General features: G+C 35.3%; 1 protein-coding gene across 1 annotated transcript; it reads left to right on the plus strand.

The window, feature by feature from the left end:
- Positions 1-1281: 1281 nt before the first annotated feature.
- Positions 1282-15494, plus strand: LOC109043435 (alanine aminotransferase 1). The gene is made up of 11 exons (XM_019060632.2): positions 1282-2168; positions 4255-4344; positions 5287-5395; positions 6251-6381; positions 7002-7245; positions 7638-7717; positions 8284-8404; positions 8823-8944; positions 9839-10024; positions 10968-11116; positions 12284-15494. The coding sequence occupies exons 1-11, from the start codon at positions 1896-1898 to the stop codon at positions 12372-12374; spliced, it is 1596 nt and encodes a 531-aa protein (XP_018916177.2). The 5' UTR covers positions 1282-1895; the 3' UTR covers positions 12375-15494.
- The last annotated feature ends 1007 nt before the right edge of the window (positions 15495-16501 follow it).

The raw sequence follows: 16501 nt of genomic DNA on the forward strand, positions 1-16501 counted from the left end.
CGAAATACTTTTCTGCTGATTGACCTCTTAAACAAGATCGATGTGTCGATGAATAGGCATTTGGCGACCTCGGGAAAAATACGCTCTCGCTCATCGGAAACTGAAAAATACAGGGTGATTCAAACTTTAAATGGAAGGGGAAGTAAGTACCTAGAGCGTTTAAAAGAGCCGTCAAGTACCTGACCGCATCGCGGTCCAACCCCCCGAAGCACTTCGTGTCTCGGGTGATATGCGCTGTGCATAATCTTATCATACCTATCATACTCTATTATATAGAGAGGTGGAGAGATGATAGACTCCTAATAGTGACAGGTAACGTATACAACGCCGAGGGCCGCGAAGCGCTTTAAGGGGTTGGGCCGCAAAGCGGTCAGGGGCGGACAGCCTCCTCGTGATTTTATCGCACCAAGTAAGATTTGATTCATACATGTTGCTACAAAAATGGGGGGGGGGGGGAAGAAAATAGGGAAAACACAAAAGTCAGAAGGAATAATGCAAATACTTGGAGAAATTTTTTTTTCTCTGAAACTTTATTAGGCTGTTTTGGGAGAAAGGAATATAAGGATAGGGAAAATGTTACAAGAAGATAAAAAAGTTCAATTTTGACCCAGGAAATTGATGAACTCTTGATATCCGAATTTTATTTTTAAAAGTCTTGTCTGCTTCGTTGACTAGGAAAATAGCTAATCTGGGAGGGGCATGGGTCATCGGCAGATGCCAGTGTTCGCTTAAAATGAGAGCCAAAACTCACATGAGTGATTTACATTTTATTCACGCTGAAAAAAACGATTGAGAAAATCAAGCCAGCGCATTCGTAAACATTGCGAGCCTTGCTATTGCCTTGTAAGTTTGTACTGTCTGCTATGCGTTACATCATTTGTTTTTAATGGTTTATTCTGCAGCCTGGCATCATTGCATAGGTGAATTGGGTCAAACGGGAAGTGCAGTACCACCAACATAACATTACAAATTCAACAATTCGCTGCAAAATTGTCAGTGACCTTGAACTACATTCTCCTTCCTATCACTATCAACATAGATTTTATTGATAACAGCCACCCATCTCTGATCGCCTTTATTTTGTTACTCGCTCATCAGAAAACAAATTGGACTTCTGAGAAACATGAGAGATTTGAGTGGACTTCATTCTAAGCTTTGCGTGTTGGAAATGTTTCCGAAGTATGTATGATTCATTTACCCTCATGTTTGACGTTTTCTTCGATTGTTTGGGTTGATTCGCGTTTGTTTATTTACCGTTACCTCGTTCAAGTCCGATGGTGTTGATTCTTTTAAACAGCGCTAATAAACGCGATCTGGTACACTTCAGCGAGGATTCCATTGAGTTTTTTGAACTGCAGTCGTCACATAAACCTGTTTCGTCTCGTTCTCTAGCCGAGCCAGTGTCCACTCGATGTGACCTCCTAGACTAAACTCACGACCTCCTTATCAGCTGATTTCAAGATCTCTTATCAGTTAACTTCTTTCAGCTTTTTTCCCCGTGCTGATAAGGCTCCCTCCGTCAGTGAGGCTAAACCGTGGGTGTTTCGAAATTTGAGTGCTCACAACGGTCTCGCCTATGCAATTCGCTGTTATCAAACTGATTTTTTAATCGTCGTTATAAAGTGCAAATAGCCTGTTTGCTACGACCTTTGCGATTTGGCACGGATTCATCTTTCTCGGGTGGCATTGTGTGGTCATTTCGCGTCGAGCCACCGCAGTTCGCGCTCGGAACATCGTCTCGGTGCTCGTCCCTTCGAATCCTCTCCGAAAATCTCCTTCCCGAAGCCGTAAATCGCGGGTTCTGCTCCAAGCGAGTGTTTGTTTACTTTCTGTGTGATAAGGGCGCGTTGTCAAGTGTAAATTTTGATAGTTGAGTGATAGCGCACATAGGCAAAATGACGACCGTCCAGCTAATACGAGGATCTCTCAAGGATACGCGCCAGCTCCTCAAACGATGTGGGAGCGCCCCGCATTTCTGTGGAGTTGTTGACGTGAGCGTGACATCGCCGAAAATGTCGGTGAAAAGTGAAGTGAACGGGAAAAGTTATTCCACTTGTCCAAAATGTGTGACTCTGGATACGATGAATCCTGCCGTCAAAGTGATGGAATATGCTGTCCGAGGTCCTCTCGTCATCAGAGCCTCGGAAATCGAAAAGGAATTGGAACAGGTTCGAAAATGCTTTCTTTCACATCGCCGGAAACACGCTCAAGTAGCGGTTTCGTCATCTTGCGCTGGTCGAAATTCTCGTCAATTTTGAGGGATCCCAGCCTTATCACTCGCTCTTTTTGTTTACAGCGGTAATTTATAGATAAAAGGTCATAACCCCGTCCATTCAAATAGGAACTGTCATTTTTATCACACTTCATACTCTCACTTTCCTTAATCTGACAGATCTCTGTTTATAGGTCATGGCTCCCCCTATTCTATTATTTTTAAACTTTAGAACTCTGTTTCTGCTATTTAATGGCTTTGAAGTACGCCGTGCCCTAGAATAGAGAACGAGTAAGCTCATGACAGAGATGCCTTGGTTATTGATTCTCTCTAAAAAGCTATCATGGCCAGCTGAGAATGTTGACGATTTCTCCTCTTTTATGTACCTATTGCCTATATTATTCATCGAAAGTTTCATGGATGGTAAACAAATTGCAAAGGACTTCATCAACTAGGAGTGAATTTGTTTTGATACATTTCAAGACACTGTATTAATTTATCTAGTTTGAGAGCCATCCTGGCACGGTGGGACTGGACAATCAATAGTCAAGGAACCAATTTCTAACAGCAAAAAGCTGATACATAAATTGTTGAAGGCGCTACGAATTTTATGATTTATCCAATAAGATATCAAATAGACTGAGAACCAAGGAGACGCTATACTCTTAGTGCCAAGAGTAACAAGGTTTAAATAGATGCCCTGTTGACGTGTTTCCAACTTTTCTTCCTCTAATAATCCTTTTTGAGTGATTTACTTCATAACTACTTTTTTTTTTATTGATATTTTAAGTTTGCATCTTTCAATGCTTTGACAATTATTTTGAGGTTAGGAATCACCTGGGAGGCTTTCCGTTCAATGATATTTTGGTCATATTTGTCAATCATGACCTGAATGAGTAAATGAAGTGGCTGTGCGAGTCAAGAGAGCATTCATTCTTCTTGATGTAATATAATGAATATATGAATACATAACGAATTGATGTAACATAAAATTGAATTTCTACAAACCTAGTCTGTCTACTATGCGTAAGAATGGTCAAGATTCAAGCAAGCAAGATTCTTAGACCATTACTCGTTTAAACCCAATTGACCAATTCTTTGGAGATGGCATCGTAAACTTTGTATGACAAGCAGGAGATAAAATTTATGGGTTCTCAATTCTATCCGCACAAAAGCAGAAACATGAGGAAAATCTCTGACAAAAATTGCACGCAATTTACCATTTTACTTAAGTATTGACGCAAATGAAATCATTGCTGAGCTTTCCCATACTTTGCTCTCATTCAATTTTTAGGATTTGAAAAGAAGCTCTGTTTTTAATGAAATACCTATCCCTGATACCAAGAATAAAGACATTTGTATAAATCCTCCGTAGATTATTATTCTCTAACTGAGTATTCGGGAGATCTTTGTCTGCACCGTTTGACAGGTCATAAAGTTCACTGAATATTTGCAGTTAGTCAAGTAAATTTTTAAAGGAGCAGTCAAAAATTTCTCAAAGGGGGAAGTAAATGGAGCAGTGGGCAGGTATGTCAAAAAACAACAGAAATGGCCTCTTTTAGGTAAGTAGCGTTTTTTAGGTAATGGCGGAGAGAGGGGGGGGGGGGCTGCGCACCCCTGAAATCCTTCATCAGCTAAGAGCACCTTTGAAATTTTGGGATGGGTGTTTTGAGCCCTTGCCATTGCATTTTTAGTAGTGAGCACTTTAATTTTTTACATGCTGAATGAACAGGGACTTTCACATTTTACTCCCTTCGAAATTAATATCTTATTCCTCTCCCAGAAAAAAGCGGATGTATATCTCCATCTAGATAATTTTTCGGGAACTATGACAGACATTATTGTGGATCAGATGCTTGAAACACTCAAATTCTTCTCCAGCTTGTTTGTCAGCCTGTATAATTTTTCTACTAATTACAAAGTAGCATCTTGGTACTTAAATATTGAAGATCGACAGGAACTTTTTTTACAATTCAAGAATTTTCAACTGTTTTTTCCATGATTTATCTTATCATTAACATTCATTCTTATCTTTGTTGCAGGGTGTCAAAAAACCATTCAAAGAAGTATTAAAAGCAAATATTGGTGATTGCCATGCAATGGGTCAAGTTCCTATCACATTTATTAGACAAGTGAGTGCCTTTTCATTATCTTATCTCTCCTCCTCTGATTAGCACATAAGTAAAGTACAAGCAATTGAGTAGGCGTCTGCCGATTAATTTCTGTGCAAAGCACAGCAATAATAAAGACGGTTGAACTTTGGATAATTAATTTTAAAAGAAATAAGAATGGTCTTATTTCTCAGAAAAAAATTACTGATCTGAGTGCTTATGATTAAATCATGAGTCGAGGATTCCCAGGGGATAACTAATTTTGAACAGTAGTAAAAAGAAAACCAGGGCAGGCACCATCTCTCTTCTAAAATTTAGGTTGTAGAATGTTTTTAGGACATAATAATGCCTCATTAATGTCCATCCAGAGAATGCTTGAATTGGAAGTCCTGCCAAGTGGGAAATTATCACCAATTAAGTTCCTCTCACTGAAACAAATATGATGATCACCTCAAAATGCTCCATTGATCACCGGCATTTAGTAAATTATCTCTAAATGACTACAATCAGAATAAAAAGCTTAGAAGCAAGGAACAACAAATATACAGTCTGAAAATTTTCTAGTAATGTGATACGAAGTATTTGATATTTTTAAGGGATTAATATATTCTAACTTTGTGGAATTGGAGATGGTTTGACAAGGGCATCGTTTAAAGTTTAAAATCCATTGAAATAGGCCTTATTGGGTATCATTCTTAATATTTTAATTAAATATTAGGTGTATTTCCTAATCAGGCCTTGGTCAATCGATTTTAAAAATTCATAATTTACTTCAAAAATAAGTATCCTGAGAGGAAATTTGGCAATATTCAAATGCCCTCCTGTTGTTTTTCTTAGCATGGCAGTATAAAAGTTGTGAATTTTCAATTTATTAAGAATAAATGGTATCTACAAAACCACCGCAAAAAACACATTTTTTTAAAGTTTAAGTGTGAAATGACAATGGTATGTCATCTTTTTAAGGTCCTAGCATTGGTAACTCTCCCAGAGTTATTGGATGATCCTAAATACCCTGAGGATGTAAAATCTAGAGCTCGAGCTATCTTGGCCGGCTGTCGAGGTGGAAGTGTCGGTAAGTTAGTCATGAATTTCCTTGTCAACTAATGTTTTTAAAATTTTAATCTTTTAGTTTACAATTTTCTTTGTAAGGGAGCTTTGTTGTTTTTGTTCTATTAAGTTTACTGAAGACTCAGTACCAAAATATTAATTCTGAGACTGTAAGAGCCTCATTACATTATTTAAATACTGAGAGTTAAGGTGGCAAAACATTACGAATCTTCCACGTCAAGTTTATAAGTTGGGATTCTGGGGAAATTTTTTGTATTTCCCACCTGAGCATTTAAAGTGGCAGCTTGCATCAATTAAATTCATTCTACTCCATCAGAATGATAATTGGATTGCATTTTGCAAAAAGGAACCAAGAGCATTCCAATGTTACTAGGATTGTGCAACTTAGGTACATTCTTTTTAAAAAATTACTGAAATCATGCATAAAATTAAATTTGCGAAGGTAATTTTCATCTTGAATTTAAACTTTGTTGGCAGCAAAGATAAAACTTGGTTAGATGATCTGTTTATGTTTGCAAGATAAAAAAATGTGTCCACTTTAAGCGACATTGGAATGCTCTTTGTTCCTTTTTGCAAAGTGCGATCCAATTTTACCACCATCTGCTTGACTGAGAGCTCTATGTAATGCAATAATTTATTCCTGCAGAGTGCTAAATAGTAAAGTATGTTTTGTGTATATAAATTACAGATTGCAAGCAAAAAGAAAGTGTTCAGACTGTCTGTGAACACTATGAATTTCTCAACGGCATGTTTGGGAATGTTTTTTCTGGTAAAATTGAAATAAATTTATTTTTATGGTCATTAGTTTTTATAAAACTTTTGGAAAAGTTTGTGATTCTGAAGTAATTTTTTTTCACAGGTTCTTATACAGATTCCCCTGGGATTGAAGTTATTCGTAGACATGTTGCAGAATACATTGAAAGACGAGATGGTGTACCTGCTGATTGGCAAAATGTCATTCTTTGTGCTGGTGCCTCTGATGGCATTAAGGTTAGATTTATATTTTTTTCTGCTATCTACAAATGTTAAGTAATCACAAAATTATGGGTAAATGTTGTTTGTTTTAATATGAGATAGATAGATAGATAAATAAATAAGTAAATAAATTGCTAGGATAATGAATTTTCAAAAATCTGGGGAAGCAAGGCTGAAAAAACAACACAACAAAGACGATATGTTTCGCCAAAAATCGTTGGCATTTTCAATCAAAACAAAATCTAAAATACAAGTGTATCAGTCACTGGATCGTAGTACAAAGCGCTAATGGATTGGTAGATAAATATTTATTTATTTAAAAAATTTCAGTTTTGAAAGACAACTGAATCTTTTTCAAATGCCAAAAGAAAAGCTCGAGTAAGGAGGTCAAAAAAAGATTAAATTTTGAATTTTGACTTGGCAATGGATGTCAGATTTGGGAGGGGTCAGTTTTCCAAAGTGGCACCACTTTGCTTCAAGTGAACCTGTTGTGAGTCAGAAGACTAGAGAAAAAATCAACATAAATGTGAGATGTTTTATTCTTATGATACCATTATGTATTTAAGGCAAAAATTTATGTTGTAGTTAGAAAGCTCAAATGTTAATTAATTGAAAATGGATCTTATTAATTTTAGGCTGTGCTTAAACTCCTCATCGCTAGCATCAACAACAAACCTCCTGGAGTTTTGATTCCCATTCCGCAGTACCCTCTCTACACAGCCTCATTGGCTGAATTCAGTATGACTCCAATTGGTTACTTTTTGAATGAGGAGAAAAACTGGGGCTTGGATATTCCCGAGCTAGAGAGATCTATTTCAGAAGCAAAGAAATACTGCTTCCCAAGAGCTATTGTGATCATCAACCCTGGAAACCCTACAGGTCAGTCCTTAGTCCCTATATTGATTTCTGTTATTTTTAAAATTTAACGTCGATTTTGCTTCAAGTTGTTTGCATCCAGCTCTCTCTCCACATTAATGCCCCAGTAGTAACTGAGCTAGCACCATTTCTAATTGCTTAGTGTTACTACTGTCAGTACTAGATAATGAGTTTAAGTTTACGTCCTGTAAGCTGGGACATCCACTAAATGAAGTCTCACGATCCCTCTCTAATTTTATCACACTCTCCATATGGGGGAGGTTTTTCCTGCTTCTTTCTCTTTAGATCTCCTATTCCTCCCCATTATTTATTTGTTTTTATTCATGATAGCTTACCTTTACATGACCTTCCATGATATTACCTTTTATCACTCGATTTATGTTCATTTGTTTCAGGGCAAGTATTAAAGCGAGAAAACATAGAAGCAATCATCAAGTTTGCCCACAAAGAAAAATTGTTTATCTTTGCTGATGAAGTAAGTCAATACATTGTGAAATTTAGACTAATTTACTCACTTAATTCTAAATGTTTTTGAGCTTTAATAAGTCACAGATTAAATATCTGCATGGAAATGGAAAATTTGATTCAATTTACTCATAGAATTAACTTCATTCCTCTCATTTTGCTTTGAATTTGTGTCATACATGATCCCATAATGCTCAGACTTTCGTAGGTTCCTTTTTAATTTTAATACTTTATTTTTCATCTTCTAAAATTTTTATTCACTTAATTTTTCCTATTAAACCGTACGTTTTAAAAGAGCTGACACATTAAAAACTTGAACTTCAATTAATTTTTGCTACAAAAGCTTCTAGTGCTCATGAGTGAACTTTTTGCTTAGCACAAGGTCCCTAAGCTGTCTGAAAAATGAACCAATCAATCCTACTAAACTTGCTCGGGTACAAGGAATTTTTTAGTTATATATATTTAATGATTCCAAAGGAAGGATAAGAGAGTTAAATCATCATCCTGATTTTTCCTCTTTCATGGTATTTTGTTTCTTTCTTACTACCTAGTTACATATGTACGTCTTGCTTGCAGGTTTATCAAGACAATGTCTATGCAGATGGAAGCAAATTCTTCTCATTCAAGAAGGTGCTAACTGAAATGGGTGAGCCTTACAGCAAAATGGAGTTAGCTTCCTTTTTGTCCGTGTCTAAAGGTACATGTTTTTTTCTTCTTTTTTCTCTTATCTCTTCCTTTTTTCCTTTTTCTCGAACGGCCTGATTTTTCTGCAAATCATGACAACCTTAGAGAGCCAAAATTTCATAATGTCTGCTAAAAAAAAACAATCAATGCCCGCGGATAACCCACACATTTTTCCCCATTTCTGCGCTCAAAAATCAGGGTGCGGGTTATCTGTGAAACTCACGGAAATTGCATACCTATCAGACGCCACTAGAAGATGCAAGTGAAACAGACCACTGTGGGTGGTACATATTGATGTTTTGAAAAAGAATAAATCCAGGAAATGCTCTCTTCTGTCAATAAAATCCCAAGTTCATCAGATTTTTACTTTTTCTTCGTAATCAATTTCCATGAAATGCAAATACTAATTATCTTTTGAATATGTTCTTTAGGTTACATGGGTGAGTGTGGTATACGAGGTGGATACACAGAAGTTATCAATCTTGATCCTGATGTCAAAGCTATGCTTCTGAAGTCAATCTCCGCTATGCTATGTCCAACGACCCTTGGCCAAGTAAGTTACCAGCGAAATCTGTCAAAATGCAGGACTTTCTTAAGACCGAGTCACGGTGCGAATTTAATTTTTGAAGATTCTTGTAAAATGGCGTGGAAAATGTAACCAATAGCTTTGATTTTTTTATGCCCGGTAGTGGACAATTTTCTTGAATAAAAGTCCGGATTCTAAATTTGCTTCCTATAATACTCGTACTTGCCAAAGATAACTCCTGTATATCTGAAGGTACCATCTACATCTACATTGCATTTACTCTGATACATAATTTTTATCTTAATATCATCGTAAAGGAGAGATATTTATGTGATTATTGTGAACTCAAATTGAGTAAGAAAATCATCGGAAGTCGCATCATCTTCAGAATACACCTGAAACCTATTAGCTCACTTGAAAAGTAAATTTTTGCAACATCATTCATCACATTCAGCAAGTTTTGATAGGGCACATTTTTGTAGACTTGTCAAGGATAAATTTCGTTTGTTCAAAGATATGTAAGCTAAGCTAAAGCTGTTGGACTCTTATTTCATTTATACCTAGAATGTCTAACTCTCTTACCTAATTAGATATATAAAGTGCTTTGTAATGTAAGGCTATGAGAATGGGAAAGAGAGAGAAAAGTAGCAACAGTTACGAGCAGCCCTTGATCATGTTTGCTCAATCAAAATACTTTGCTCTTTAAAAATGATTCAACTCAGCCCAATTTAAAAATCTAGTTACAGACGCTATTAGTGTCACGTCACAGAAAAGCAATATTTATCGATTTATTCGCATTGGTAGCATTGAAAGAGGTTACGTCAATGTTATTGTTTGGATCCCATTCGATATAATGGAGAATCTCTATGATGATGTTGCCACTAATAACGTCTTTACCTTTTTCCTTTGCTTCTTTTTCAGACAACAATGGATTGCGTTGTGAACCCACCAAGGGAAGGTGAACCATCCTACAAACATTACAAGCAAGAAAAAGATCAGATCCTGAATTCTCTGAAGGAAAGAGCAAAATTAGTAGCAGACACTTTCAACAGTATTGAAGGCATGTCATGTCAGCCAGTCCAAGGTGCTATGTATGCTTTTCCAAAGGTATGCTCTTTACCTCCTTCATGACCTTTTTTTGCTTGAATTACAGTTTAACACCAGCGACATATGAAGCTTGCAGTCTTTGGGTTTATTTTTCTCTCTCATTTGTAATGTGAGATAAAAAAAGTTGCTAACAGATTTTTACATTATAAATTCTTCAAGGTCTTGGTGTCATTAGCTCCTTTACAATGTCCATTGATTTATCTGACTAATTATCAATCACACCTATCACATGCAAACTGTTGAGTGGCAAACTTCCTCAACTTTTCTAATTTCACTGACTGATCAGTTTAAAACCAACATCTATAGGAATTTAATTCAAGCAGTGTGAATTAATTTAACGGTATCCAGGGCTGTGTGAGCCTTCCAAAAGTTCGAACTGTACAGCCGATTCAACTTCAGTTTGATTTTAAAATTTTGATTCAGAATTTCTGAATTTATTTTGGTGGGTTTTCATAATTTGGCGGGTACCTAATTTGATGGTTTCTAGTAGGTGCTTGTGACTTTCAGGGATCTTTTACATTTTTTTGGGTGCTCGAGGTGCTTTTTTGGGTAATCATGGTTTTTTCAGAGCTCTTACAGTCTTTTGTAGAATCCTGCCAGTGTCGTCAAGTCTTGCTTAATGCAGCCAATTTTAAAAAAACTCGCAAGTGATCACGGTATTCAGATGGCACTCTTGTATCCTCCAGGATTATTGCAGTCACTTGAGTGTAGTCCTAGAATTTTAAGGTTTCTTTGCCGATTTTTTAGCCGAAAGAAGAAGTGATCTTGAAGCTTACACAGCCTGCATTTCTGTAGCTTTATTGTTTGTTCCTATAAGGTCTGGTTTCAACACTTTTAGGGCCCTTTATACAGTTGATGAGTATGAGTGATAACAAACATTTAAACCATGATGTTGCTTATTTTTTCTCCTAATCAAAATGTATGTTTTGGTTCCAACCACTAGATGGAGCTGCCCCCTAAAGCAATAGCAAAGGCTGCCTCTCTTGGCCAGTGCCCATCTGTCTTTTATGCTTTTCAACTGTTAGAAAATACAGGCATTTGTATCGTACCTGGTGCCGGATTTGGCCAAAAACCTGGAACCTATCATTTTAGGTAAGCTTTTCCTACCTCAAAAATTGCACAAGAATGACGCGAAATTCATGCAAGTCCAATATAGATTGGCTCCTTTCTCAAGATTATGAATATTGTCATTACTTTTTAATTAAATATTTAGGAATTTAAGGGCCATAGGCTTATCGTAAGGTTCTTTATAGCCTTGCAATACGGTCATCAGTAAATTTACCATGATATATTGTAACTTGAGAACAATTTCAACACTCAAGTTTGCTAACACAAAGAGCCTCTAATGACTCTGACGCGATTATCATTTTATTTTTAACATTGAGTTTTACGGTCCTGATCCAAGCCCAATCTCCAAGGAAATAAATCTTCATATTCTAATTTAAAGTTTGAGAAGTGAAGGTACAGAATTTAACAGTTCAATTCGATTCTGTTTAAATACTTTCCACAACTACCATCTGATTGGTAAAATAAACATTTATGTAAATAGGCTGATGTTACCAAGTAGCAAAATCTTTTAGTCTTCTTCTGAGCTCTCAAAGGGAAATTGCACCTCATGTCAAGGATTATTTCTCAGGTTATTGTGGCTCAAAATAATGAGATCAAGATGAAGATAAATAATCTATACTAATAACGTATAATAAAACTGAGGTTGTATAACGAGCAAAGGGTCTACAATAAAGTGATGTGAGGAACAGCAATGAATGTGGTAGGAGATAGAAAGGCCTTTTTTAAGCCTTTTATGCCATAAGGGCCAATCCACAAAAGCCCACCAAAAAAAAGAAGGGGGGGTGGAGGCAACTTGCTTTTTTTAAATCTACAAGTCGCTGAAGTCACTAACTCGATTCAATGAGTAAAGTTGACCGAAAATTGAATAATACAGTTCCATGAAATGCCAACTCATTTTAAGTAAAAACTGCTTTTTTAACTGCAGTCTGTTAGCATCTATCATTTCTAGCTCCTATTTTCAACAAAAAACATGCTATCAGAGCGTAAAATCACACTCTTCTGTTAAGGAAAGGCATTTACTTTAAAAAAGCGAGGAGATTACATGTTAGCAAACTATATGATTGAATTATTTGTAACACTTTGGATGAAAAGGAGCCCCAATGAAGGGCCTGTGTAGATTCTTTCTATCCGTTATGGCTTTATTCAATGATGTTTTAACTGGTTAATTCATTTTAATTTTTTTTTCCCCAGGACCACCATCCTTCCGCAAACAGAAAAACTGAAGAATATGTTGAACCAGTTCAAAGAATTCCACATGAAATTCCTTGCTGAGTACAAGTAAGCTGTAGGATTGAATATAATTTAGCTCTCGGCTAGAGATTCAGTCCACGCACTCCAAGTATTTTGAGAACTGTTTCAGTGGAAACATATTTGGCAGAGATTTTATAATTTTCTCGTGCTTCTTCTTTAAAAAAAATTGTTATTTATGCTTTAAGTTGAATATTTCTGTATTTATTAATTTTTTTTCTCTATGTAAAATCTCATTTCCTAGCTACTCATTTATTTTCAAATGAGAACCCTCTGAATGAAATCTTGGTTTATTTTAATAAACTGTTCATTTTCAAATTTATATGACCTCTGAAACCTTATTAGGGACCAGAGTCCCACTGCACTTGGATTTTGCAGCTTTTAAGGTTTCAGTGCTCACAAAAAATGGATTTTAAACAGTTCAGTCTCCAAATTAAATTAATGTAATTTTATCGAAGAGCCTGAACCATTCTCGTATGAAACCATTGAGGTTCAATACATGTCTCAGGGTGAGTCAAGGGATCTTGAGAAATTTAATCATTGTAATGAGTGTTTGTGCTGTGTTATGGAAGGATTTTTCGAACAACTGTGATTTAATCTGAGATAGCCGCAAGAATTTTTTTTTTTTTCCCCGAAGATTACTGTTTTCAAGGGATGTCTTTCAGATTATTTGTATAAGTTTTTTTTTTAAAAAAAAATCTTCCCTTGTCACGCGGATGCCTTGTATTATCCAGATTTTTTAATTCAAAGCATATGTCCGATCTGTCAACTAGACATCATGAATTTTCAGATTGTTTCAGAAAATTTATCCTAGAGCTAAGACTTGATTTTCATGAGCAGACTGGCTATATCATATACGTCTGTCTTTTTCAGTTATTTTCAGTCAATTTGTCTTGTTAAAACATCCACCATTGATTTTAATATTGATGCTCTCCGATAGAAGAATTATTTCTTTGCAGAAAAAAATGTTGATTATTTTAACTATATTCTTGGCTGAATTTGGCACCAGCCAGAATTGTGATTGTATCAGTCAGAGGTACGGTTGATTCGACCAAATTTCTGGCAGACTCAATCATACCTGTAGCTGTTACAGCTAAATCTCAGGTTAGTGCCAAGATCAGCTAGGAATATAGTTGAAATCATCATATTTTTTCTCCTGTATTCTTCTTAAAATTAACCCAAATGTTTCATACAGTTACTATTTTGAATAAGATTAATATAGAATGCCAGATCTGAGACAATGATGAGCTCTAAATGTCGAGTATTTGACCACTCACATCAGTCAGTGCGTAACTTTTTTCTGATCTGAAAGTCTCCTTTCAAGAAAAAGAATTTCCAGCTCTCTCTCCGGCCTTATTTACTTACACTATTCATCAACTTACTTTAATCGACTCAGTCATTAGAATGTTCGATTTTTTAAAATTGCTGATTTTGAATTGATCGAAACTGATGTAATTTTTTTCTCATGCATCAATAGAGAGTAAAATTGTACTTTCAAAACTTGATTTATAGTATCTTCCTTTTAATTAATTATTTTACTGATTTTTAAAAATCATTTCATATAACGCTTCTCTCCTCATGATTTAAGCTTTTTAATCAACAGCTTCTCTTTTAATATCCTAGTAAAATCCCAAATAAGAAAACAAAACACAAATATACTGCCTGCTTTCCATTTCATTTAGCTAATATTTTGCCGAGAGACTCAGAAAAGCCTCTCAGAGAAGTGCTCATTCAAATTTCTACTAAACTGTGAAAGACTTGTGATATTTAAGGATTCACTATTATGTAATAACAGAATTTGATGGCATATTTATATAGTGAAAGCACTTAGATAATAAGTTCACCTGACTGTAGAAGTGCAAAAGAATAAATTTAAAAAGGGTCACCAATTATCAAAAGTTACACACTGATGCGTTTCAAAATGTAAAGCATCATTTACTTCTCTAAGAAGTTGCTAAGTATAGAATTAAGCTGATTCCATACAAATTGTTCCTTAAAAGTTTTCATAAAGATAGGAAGGCAATCCAAGTGCGAAGCTCCAAATCCTTTATTTTTGAGTTTATATATAGTAAAATCCAAGCAGATCAGTTTTCTTAGGGTTTGATTAATTTATTTTCAGTGATGAAAATTGCATTTAAATGAAAAAAATGTAATGATGAAGCTTTTGAACTTTTACTAATCTTATTAAATGAGTTAAACAAAGTTAATCCTTTTATGTTTTCTTAATGTTCAGATTTTTGAGTATCAAACTTTTCTCCTTTAAAATTGACCAAATATTGTTACCAAAATTAGTTAAATTAAATGAGTGTAGATAAATTTTAGGAATGTAACCTCTTGTTTCATTTCTGCATCATGAGCTATCTCTATGAATTACACCGAGTCTGCTGTAATTGATTTGTTTTTCAAGTATACAATTTCGATTTTACTTTCTTTATTTTCTTAGAAATCTTATTATTTTTTTAAGTATTTATTTTTTTAGTTATCTGTAGGCCACCTATTTTATTTTATTTTTTATTTTTTCTCATCGAAGTTGGTAGTTTTTTCAAGCTCTCTTTGAAAAACATTCAGTTTGTGATTGCAGATTTTCCCCCTAGTTCCTATATTGTTCCTGTGCACTCTATGTAATGAAGTTTCCTGAATTTATCTTCTAGCTGTGGGTTTTAAAATGTGGGCCTGATATCATTTAGTATCTTGCCAAAAAAGTCAACCTTGCATGCTTGATGTTTAGTTCTATCTTATTTCGATAAAATGGTGATAAGCGCCTAAGCACAGCTTCAAAGGCATTATGATTCCTGTTTTTTCTTTTATTTCAATTAACCCTGAGTGTACAGTAAACCCTAAATTTTTGCTAAACGGACCCTAATCTACCGTCTTATTTCCTTTTTTTGGTAACCATGAAGAGGCTGTATTAAAAGTTCTCAAATATATTCACAATTTCCAGAAGTTGCAAGAGAATATGAACTTCAAGAGAAAAATGTCATTCTGAGTTCAAAGACCTAGTATTATAAAAACTCTGTTAAAAACAAAAAATTTGAAATGTTGTACAGATATTTTCTGTCTTTCTTTTTTTAAATTTTGTCATCCCGGATGATTTTCTGTAACATTTTCTGAACATTTTGCATTGTTACACTTATTAAAGAAAAGCACCTTAAAAGTTTGTGTCAATGTTACTTCTCCCAACCCATTAAAAATTAAATCAGCATGTTCCATGTTCCAAGTATTTCCTGTTAAGAAGACTACGATGGTGTAAGTCAGCAATTACATAACTTGGGTTGTGACGTCGCAGACTTCCTGTCATACTTTATTTTTTAAACGGAAAACTTCTCAACGGCAATTCTCTAAAACTGCCATGATTTTCCTTTGCTGTGCGAAGATAATTCTGCAAAACTGCAAGGAATGATTTTAATTTTTTCTCCTGTAAAAAAATAACAAAGAGGCAGAGATTTTCGGACACCGCAAATAAGATATGTGATTGCGGACTTACGCCGTCAACATGCAACATTCTTACATACGATAATACAATATTCATGCCTCTCTATTGTAGGATGAAAGAATGTAATGGATTACAATATGCTGAGTCATGATGGAAGAGTTCTTTTGAATAACTACATATAGTGAAAATGATCGGGGAGAAGAGTGTAAATGAACTATTCAAGCGCGTGCAGTTTCGACAAAAAGTGATGAATTCTCAAAACTAAAAAAACAGCACTAGAGCATATCAAAGAGCATACTCTCCTTGATCAATTGGCTTAAAGAAAAACATTTTAAAGCTTTTTGGCACTTACAGTACAGAAAGCTGCAAGTTGAGTTTTTTTTTTTTTGCCATCTTTACACTTGAAATCGATGTGCGCATAAAACTGATTTTCCCGGATAAAGGGAAAAGCGCGCCTGCGCGCCCTCCCCCAAAACTTACCTCGTTCAGTACAGTGTTCTTAAACCGCTCAGTTTACATATCTTAAGCGTTCTCTAAAAAATTAAACCACATAATTATACCCATACTGCTGTGCTAAGGAAAAATGCTGTATGAGCATTCAAAGATTACAAAATTTCCCTTGCCAAATCACGAACTTTCGGGAAAATCACGCTCCATTAAAAATCTTCATCGTAGATTCGTTGCGTATTTGAGGAGTTGCATCGAATTTCTTTCCATCCAATTTTTCA

The sequence above is a fragment of the Bemisia tabaci genome, chromosome 3 (assembly GCF_918797505.1).
Source record: "Bemisia tabaci chromosome 3, PGI_BMITA_v3".
NCBI classification, from domain to species: Eukaryota; Metazoa; Arthropoda; class Insecta; order Hemiptera; family Aleyrodidae; genus Bemisia; species Bemisia tabaci.

Excerpts from the sequence above, each read along its gene's own strand:
- LOC109043435 (XM_019060632.2), top strand. The coding sequence starts at position 1,896 with ATGACGACCGTCCAGCTAATACGAGGATCTCTCAAGGATACGCGCCAG. Across the intron at positions 7,718-8,283 it reads TGTTTATCTTTGCTGATGAA|GTTTATCAAGACAATGTCTA; the intron begins GTAAGTCAATAC and ends TCTTGCTTGCAG. Across the intron at positions 10,025-10,967 it reads CTATGTATGCTTTTCCAAAG|ATGGAGCTGCCCCCTAAAGC; the intron begins GTATGCTCTTTA and ends TCCAACCACTAG.